We start from the raw sequence: 9,666 nt of genomic DNA on the forward strand, positions 1-9,666 counted from the left end.
ATGATACACTTTATGATTAACTTACAAGCTGCTGTCTCATGACTTTTTGGCCTGTCAGTGTAGAATGGAAAAACTGCAGTGAAGTATATTGTTTCTGTGAAACTGACAATAGCAAAAACATGATTCCTGTTTGGTATTAGTGAATCAGAATATGAAGATATCATGTATCGTGATAATATTGTATTTTGAGATGCCCTGTGATTCCCACCCCTAATGTTAATGTGTATTTGTTTTCTGAATATATTTTGTAATGTACCTTCAGTGTAAGGTATACCATTCTTAAAATTACTTCTTTAATAAAATATAATATAATATAATACTTAAAAAAGTGAAAACATTCATCAATTTTGTCTGAATTTGTCAATTTTATTATTGCTCTTAATACACACATTTTCTACATCTGTACATTGAATTAAAAACAAATATACATGTGGACAGGCCATATCCACTGTTATTTTTGTGCGTCTCGAGTTACTGCAGGGTTGGGTAATATTAGGTGGAACACTGAAAGCATTATAAATATCAGGAGAGCAGAATATTACCATTAAACAAGATGCATTCACCCAACTTAAATATACATATACCTAATACAGTATAATGACAGGAAAAAAAAACTTGCATTGAGCAATGACGCATGTCACACAATTTTCTTTTAAGATTTAGATGCAATTATCTAAAAAAGCACGGATCCCCTGAGCATACTGTCACTGTCGTCACATTCTTCAGAAATTTTACAGGAGAAGGAAAACCCTTTATAAATTGTAATAAAAGTCAGTGTAAAACGATTTTATTCCAAATCAATTTGGGGAATTTCTACAGAACCATTCACTGTGAAATTCCAATACAATGTAAGGAACAACTGTCAGCCCTAATCTCATCCAGACAAACATTGAGCTTCATCACCTGGCGTTTAATAAAACAGATATTTGTCCACTGCTATGCACCGTGATTACACATTGGGCACAACAGCGAGTGGAAATGGAGAAGCTACTGAACACACAATGTGACAAAGCCTAAAAAACCCTCACTGGTCCTCCTGTTTTTTTTCAATTGCAGTCCAGATGCAAAAGTTTTAACACTGAGTAGAAGTGTAAATATTTGTCATGGACGTCACTTTGAGAAACGAATCCCGTCAGTGTAGAGCTTTAGATACACAAGATTTGTTTGTGACAGTGACAATATCTATTTGGCTTTATTACACCCCCCCTCAAAATAGTCAAAATAAACTAAACATGGCAAAATTGAGTTTTAGTCCTCCTCTGACTTAGTTAGATTGTGGTGAGAGAAGTGGCTGCTGGGAACTGTAGGAGACTGGAATGTAGTCCAGATGAAATACTCCTTCTGGCTAACACTCATCTCTGGGCTTCCTGTTCCACATCCTCAACCTCCTCCTTCACCTGATGAAAGGAGCACAGAGATCAATAAGATGAAAATAAGAAATTGATCAGTTTATTACTAACTCTGGCTTGATAGTTTTCCCTTTGCCCTCATCATATCTTTAAAAGGGCCTAATTGCATTATTACACAGTTATACATATTATTGGTTGCAATTATATCAATCCTTGCAATAATTTATGGGAAATTATACTGTCCAAAAATATAGTAGTTGTTGTGACAGGCCTATTTGTTAGCTACATACATGTTGTAGCTCCAAAATAACTAAATGTGTAAACTCCACCTACCAAACATGCCTTAACTCAAACTACATATGGGGTTAATAGAAAACCATGTAAATCTGATTTATTCTTTTAAAAAAAGATATTAAATAATATTAATACAGTATAAATATTGCAAGCTGGTTAGCTTTACATGTGAAACAATAAATGGTCTCCATTAACTTTTCTTTTGTTAAAATTCTCTTACCTGCTCCACACCCTCCACTTCAGGGACGTAGAATTGCAGCATGTTTTGGATGCCATTCTTTAAAGTGACGATGGAGCTGGGGCAGCTGGTGCACGAGCCCTGGAGCTTCAGCTTCACAATACCATCCTCAAACCCGCGATACAGCACATCCCCACCATCCTCCTGCACTGTGGGTCTGAGATGGAAGACATAATTTTGAGTCATTTACCAAAAACATAGTACCAACATGGCATTAATCAGAAGAGTAAACTACATAGACAAAAGTATTTGTCCCAAAGATTTTATACTAGACTTTGGAGCAATGCTTGCACTTTAAGGTAAATTTGCCTCATATAACTGCTTTAAACCTAGATCAAATAAAAAAAAACAGATAAAACAATTGTACTCTGAAGTAAAACAGACAGAGAAATGAGTGTAACAGTACCTAATCCGTGTGTCTAGCAACTCTTTGATCATAGACACGACTTCATCATCATCATCTGAGGGGGCTGAAAAATAAAGTTGTTAAAGTTGTTAATGTTTTCTCTAATAACTGATCCAGACTTTATAGTTGCTGCTGTTACTGTTTTCAGTTGTGTAATGCACTTTTGATCATTTCAGTAGCTAATATAACAGTATTTACAGAAATATTGTCTCACATGAAAATCTACCTCACATGAACTAACAGTTCGCTATGGCTTGAGTAAACTTCCATATAGGCTTCCTTTACTTGTTGAGATAGTATGCATTTATTAAGCAATTTATTCAGATCACTACATGGAATGCAACATGGTGATCTGATGATGTGACCCTTACACCTCGTTTGATGTGTTATGCATTTTAAAATGCTTTGGTTATCTGAGTTACAGTAGCTTTTCTGTCAGCTCCAACCTGTGTAACTAAAGGGTGATTGGCCAATTAGATACTTATGGGTGTACAGGTCTGTCTTTTGTCTTATATGTGCTAAGTGAATGGACATATTTAAATAGTTTGTAGCCCCAGTGCAGTTATGTGCTTATTTGAGTAGCCATGTAAAAGACATACTCTGATTTGAGTATGGTCTAAAAATCAGATTAGGAAATCTGGTAGAGAGATGAAAAGCTTTGTAAACCACATTTCTCAGTCCGTGAATCCTCTTAAACAGAGCATTCTTTGATTTTTCAGTCAGCGTATGTGTTAAACGATTACATAACCCCCCCCCCCCCTTCTCCCAATTTAGCTAGGCTAATTGTCCCACCATTCAGCTACTCAGCTGTATATCCCCCATCACAGGTGATGCCACAACACAAGGACGGTGAAGACTAGCACGTCTCTTTCGACACATGAAGCCAATCACCGTCTTTTTTTCGAACTTGCCGAGTACCATAACAGCGCGCTCGGAGGAAAGTGCAGCGATACATCCGCTCAAAGACGCCTTGGGCTGATCGACATCACCCTAGGACTGATGAAAGTGCACCAAGCTGATGGCAAGCTACATGAGCAGGATTCGAACCAGTGATCTCCCAATCATAGTGGCAGCGCTTAAAACCACTGGACCACTTGTAAACATGTAAACATGTTAATAGGATTACCAAATAACTCCAACGTTCTGCAGCAGTCGGAAGAAGTGCATGTAAATATGAAAACATTACCGGTGTCTGCACTAGGAACTGCATCCTCAGAAACAACAGGAAGTCCAGACGTGAAGAAATCCATAATGGTAGCAAATACATCCGGCTTGATCACCTTCCACTCTGCATCCGAGTTAGTCTGATATCAGCAAAGAGATCTACCGTTAATTATCTGTATTTTGGGATGCATCATAAGTGTTGTTTGGGATGTATCATGGAACACTACTGATGATGCATCCCAATCTTGCATTGACACGCAAAGGATACAAAGCACAAAGGATTATAACATTTTTTCCTGTGTTGTGTTGAATCTGTACATTATCATCAATCTCATCATCTTTGAATACTAGTGTAATTTTATGGTACCTTCGTGATGGTTATGAAATCTGGACCCAGGAAGACCCCTTTGACTCCATCAATTCTGAACAACTGCCTGCAGAGAGCACATATTCTGGTTATTGACTCATTAAGTTATATGAGAAAATACTAGCTTTATACATTCTGCCTGAAAGTCATATACTGAAAACCATGTGTTATTTTATTTTTTTCAGGTTTATATTTATTTTGCCACTTTTTATCAAAACCCTGCAGAGGGCATTTAATTTGAAACAATGATTGCAAACACAGCAGCTAGTCTCCATTCAAAATTAATGCTGCCGTTCTCAGCTAGGATGTAGAAGTTTACCAGCGATGCTAGCTAACTGTTTTTCTAAGCTGGATTACTTACTGGGCTTAATGACAGATTAAAGTTCCTGTTGGCCCTTTTTCACAAAATGAATTTGTTCAGTTTAGGCTCATAAGAACGGTGGTGCTTTTCAGCCAACCAGCATGCGTTTCCACCAGTTTTAGTGGAACCATTATATTGTCACATCATACATCATCAACAGAGGGCACTGCACAGAATTCCAGAACTTACTTTTGTTGGTGGAAACGAAGCAAATGGTTCAAAATAAAGTTTGTAAACCAAAACAGTGCCGGTTCCACGTCGGTCAAAAAGCGATGTGTTTTTAGCTTAGTCTTCTCACTGCCCTATGGCTACAGGGTGCCATCTTGTCTGGTTTTAGCTAACTTTGATTCATGTTTGATTTTTTTTTTTTTAAGCAATTAAAAAAAAGTTAAACACTACAATATGACCTATAACAAACTTCACTGCTCACTGTGATAAATTAATCAGGTTTTCACTTTGAAATTTGGGATGCAACATTTGAATATCAAAAATATTTGGCCAACATTTCAAAAAAAGCACTTTTCATTGCCAAATATTCAGTGCAATAATTAGACAGTGCAATATTTTTGGTTACTTTATATGAAAAAAAAGTGCGTAAGTTTGCATTATAATAATGAATAGAATATTTCCTCACCTGGCCAGTGGGGAGCAGAAGGCATCTCTGGCCGAGGCGAAGTCCATCGTCCCCGACTCCAGCACGATGCGGCCGGGGAGAAACTTCAGACTGTTCGGGTTTGGAGTGTCCTGAGTCTGAATGAACATGTTCCTCACTAGAGAAATTGGAAGAGAGAGAGTGTTCCATTCTCATCAATGAAGCACAATATAAGTCACTGTAACAATGAGTCCTGGATTTTGAGTGGAAACAACTAAAACAAATAAGACTAAAACTTAATCTTTGAAACAATGCTGCTGTGGCTGCACAATATATTATCCCACACCCACCGTGCCTATGACCACTAACAACAAATAGATGACATTTTACTTTGTAAAATTGTATTGCATTATACACATCATGTTTACATTCATACAGTCAGCTGGTGCTGATAATCTAAACAGCGTTTTAAAGTAAGAGCGTTGAGAAAGCAGTTTAACACTGCTAATTATTACAACTGACAGAAATAAATATAAATAAAAAATTTACAGAAATAATAAAAAGATCTGGAAACCTGAAAAAACAGGTCTGAAAACAATTAAGAGATCACTTCAGTTTCTAAATCAGTTTCTCTGATTTTGTTATTATTAGGTATATAATTGAGTAAAATAAACATTGTTGTTTTATTCTAAAAACTACGGACAATATTTCTCCCAAATTCCAAATAACAATATTGTCATTTAGAGCATTTATTTGCAGAAAATGAGAAATGGCTGAAATAACAAAAAAGATGCAGAGCTTTCAGACCTAAAATAAAGCAAAGAAAACAAGTTAATATTCATAACGTTTTAAGAGTAAAGAAATCAATATTTGGTGGAATAAATCACAGTTTTTTTAATCACAGTTTTCATGCATCTTGGCATGGTCTCCACCACCAGTCTTACACACTGCTTTTTAATAACTTCATGCCACTCCTGGTGCAAAAATTCTAACAATTCAGCCTGGTTTGATGGCTTGTGAACATCCGTCCTCCTCTTCAGGTTTTCAATTTGGTAAAACCAAAGAAACTCATTTTTAAGTGGTCTCTTATTTCTTTCCAGAGCTATATAATATTGTTTATCCGTACTTACCAAACATGGATGTTGGTGCTTGTGGTAATGTCCTCATAACCACAGTGTTGAAGCGAGGCCTGCTGAGCACAGCTGCATGATAACTGCATGTAGGACCTCTTCTATAAAGAACAATAAACAAGAAAACCTTTTAAACAGCATTTTCTTCTTCCTGAATAAAGGCTGTATTCACACACAGCCTACTATGAGCTGATTAATGAATATATTATGTATTTTGGAAGCATATGTACAAATATGTTTTTGCTCTTTAGTGCTGCAATAAATATCGTTTCAGTATTATTAGCAATGTACAAATGTGCAATAGCCAAATTACATGATGTGCAATATCAAATACTATACAATTATACAAATATCAATTTTTGCTGCTTAATACAAAAAAGAAAATGTACACTATTCTTATTTGTAGGACATATCCACAACATTTTCACAGACATCAATAGTCCATTGTAGCTGAGCCAGTATGACAACTTTTGTTTTAACTACGGTATGTAGCTACCATGCTGTTCTGTCATCATTACAAGAAATCATGACATGAAGTGTAATGAAATTGTCTATTGTTAATGTTTTTGGTACAATATACAGTACCAATGTGTTTTCTTAATTTATTATTTTTTTAGATTGCAAATTTAATAGATACAACATTAAAGCTTTTCAAAAATGTGCAGAATTAATTTGTAAACAAAAAGTGTTAAACAAATCAGAATATGTTTCAAACTTTAGATTCATCTAAAGCCCTATCCGGACGGGATTAGTTTCTCAGGGGGAAATTTGTGTCAAATATTTCAAAATTTGCAACTGGAAAAACAGGAGGACCAGTGAGTTTTTTTTTCTTTCTCGGTCACGTGACATTGCGTTCAGTAGCTCCTTCATTAGCACTCGTCTGTTGTGTTTACGTGGCTCTTTGTGGAAACGGGGGCCCAAAGTACAATTACAGTGCGTGGCAGTGGACAAATAGCTATTTTATTAAACACGAGGTGACAAAACTCAGAGATGTGCGTTCAAACGAACCAAAAATTAACGGAGGACCACGGAGTTCAGAGAAAAACAGTAGGTAACTCAGCCTGACCGTTTAAAACATATATATGGTCATTCCGGGCGGGATTAAAATCACATAGGGCCCCCACAAAAGAAAAAAAAATACCCCAGGACCCCCTCAGAAACTAATCCTGTCAAGATATGGATTAAATACCACATTTAGCTTTAAGGACAGATTTACACACTCTTGGTATTTTCTTAGTGGCTTCATGAGGTGGAGTCACCTTAAATAGATTTCTCAGCATCTTTACTTTTAATCTACAATGTAGAGATAAATTAGAAGAATTAGAAGGTGTCCAAACATTTGACTTGTACAGTATTGCTCAAAAACTGGTTATCGTGGCAGTCCTACCCACCTGCATCACCAGTTTGTTTAACGTCAAATTGGTAAGGCTGGTATATGCATAGTCTAGCTAGTGCATCTAATACAATAAACACACACACACACACACACACACACACACACACACACACACACACACACACACAAACTTCACTGGGTAATCAGGTACCCAGTATGATGTTTATAAACTCAGCAGTGTGAGAGTCTACAGTCAGCTCACTGATGTAAACAGAGCCGATAAAACTCCCTGCGTCACTCAGGCCGGTTCAGCACCGCCTCGCAGCCTCGCTCACAGACCGGGCCAGGCCCTGCACTAAGACCCGCGGGTCTACAGCGGAACCCTGCAGCTCTAACAGACGGAGAGAGGGACTCACAGAGCCGCGAGCAGCGGAGGAAGGGTACGCAGCACTCCCGAACTCCTGTACGCCGCCATGCTTCCTGAGGACACAGCGGACAAGACATGCGCAGTTTCACTGCCGGCCGACCCGATATTCTCAGCAAGAAATATCAGCGCCCTCCAGCGGCCAATACCCCCATCTACAGCAAGAGCAAAAAACGACTGTCTTTACAAGTTACAAAAAAACCTCTCTTCGCCTCTATTACATTCTGTAGTAAATAAATATGTTTAGAAACCTGTACGTTTTATTCTGTTTATATTTACATTAAATACTTAAACAACACTGGGTCCTCTGAATTTTGAGATCGTTTAGGGGTAATAATTAGGAAAATGCTAGCTTTAAGCTAATGCTTAATGTCACAGCACAGTGGCAGACAATGGCTGCGGACTCGTTCCTGCGCTACACCAGAGAACTCCATCCGGATCGCGTTTTGGATTAATATTTTAACTTACAGAGGATCATTAAATTATGTGAAAACTCTTTCAGTAATGTTGAGCAGTCTAGTCTGTATTAGAGCTTTAAAAGGCAGATAATAAGCAGCGCTTTCCTGCGGTGTATGGTGTTAGCCGTGTCTTCAATGGCTTGTGTGATGTGCTCATCGCAACGCCCATATAAGGTTTAAGGTAGTTTAAGGTAGATGAATGTACAGCAATACAGAGATTTCTGTGATGACCACATGCTATTAGAGGAGAGCATAGTGGCTACACTTTTAGTCTTTCTTTTACAAAATGACCCACATGTACCGTCTGTGTGAAGCTAGCTTTTCCCTGATTTCACTGATTTCCTGTAATGTTTGGTCATGTCTTTAAGCAGTTACACTGACTCATATATAAAGGGCTAGTGATGATCTCTTTGGACTGATGGCACACTAGATAACTGAATTTCTTATGAGAGGTTTAAAATCGTAAATTAATTAAAATCAAAACTGTTTAGTGCATCCATACAGTTTTTGTAGAGCACTTAAATTGCTTGTATATCTGCTATCATTGCTAAAATAACATGACACACAATTAAGTAGATAATGTTTACAAACAGGTATAAGAAACAAAAGACATGAGACAGAATGTAGGTTGAAATAGAGTTTATTAATAATAATCTGTCAGAAAGAAAACTATATACTAACAATAACAAAAGATTCATAAAAAACATTCTTAAATGCTTAATACTGATTATATGAACATTTAAATTTTAGAGAATTCAAAAATAATTTTGAAAATGTGTAAAGATATTACGTTTTAAAAGCTAATATTTTTAAAGATTTAAATCTAATAAAGTACATTTAAAGTAAAATAAAAGTTTAAAAACTGCTGTAAATGTTGTGAAATATCTAAAATTGTTGTTAAAAATTTAAATAACTAAATATTATTTGAATTTGTGATTAGAGAAATAATAATAATATTTATTTATTTATTTATTTGTAAAGCGCATATTACACGTTTTTAAGTTTTTACAACATAAAGTAATCAGAAACAGGATTAAGCAATGCAAAAAACAGTACTTTTATATTGGTCGGTAACTGGTCTTAAGTAAGCTAATTAAGCATATAAAAGTTAATTAAATGAATAAATTGTAATTAAACAAGTAAATAAATAGGTAATTTAACAAATATATTGTTGATTAGACAAATAGGTAATTAAGCAAATAAATAGTTAATTAAAGTCTAATGGTAAGGAAACTTATTAACTCCATAAAAAGGACAAAGGAAACTTATGAACACTATAAAAGTTATAAAGTAAACTTATGAACTCTATAAAAATATATAATTAAATTATGAGCTCTAAAATTATTAGGTAAACTTATGAAACTTTATAAAATGATTAAGTAAACTTATCTAATCTATAAAAATATAGCTAGTTAATTTATTGACTGTACAAATATAAAGTAAACTTATCAGTAATAAATAGACATATACAGATTAATAAATTAAGGATACAGGTTGGATCAGATGCGGCGTCTCTTGCGAGGTGGTCCGCAGTCGTCCTCAGGGAG

General features: G+C 35.9%; 1 protein-coding gene across 1 annotated transcript; it reads right to left on the reverse strand.

The window, feature by feature from the left end:
• Nucleotides 1-357: 357 nt before the first annotated feature.
• Nucleotides 358-7,784, reverse strand: nfu1 (NFU1 iron-sulfur cluster scaffold homolog (S. cerevisiae)). Its single transcript, XM_007234755.4, has 8 exons — nt 7,654-7,784; nt 5,902-6,002; nt 4,814-4,949; nt 3,819-3,885; nt 3,474-3,591; nt 2,288-2,351; nt 1,864-2,038; nt 358-1,397 (listed from the first exon to the last, which is right to left on the reverse strand). Exons 1-8 carry the CDS (start codon nt 7,710-7,712, stop codon nt 1,353-1,355), a joined length of 765 nt encoding a protein of 254 aa, XP_007234817.2. The 5' UTR covers nt 7,713-7,784; the 3' UTR covers nt 358-1,352.
• Nucleotides 7,785-9,666: the final 1,882 nt, after the last annotated feature.

This window comes from Astyanax mexicanus, chromosome 12, assembly GCF_023375975.1.
Source record: "Astyanax mexicanus isolate ESR-SI-001 chromosome 12, AstMex3_surface, whole genome shotgun sequence".
In the NCBI taxonomy this organism is placed as follows: Eukaryota; Metazoa; Chordata; class Actinopteri; order Characiformes; family Acestrorhamphidae; genus Astyanax; species Astyanax mexicanus.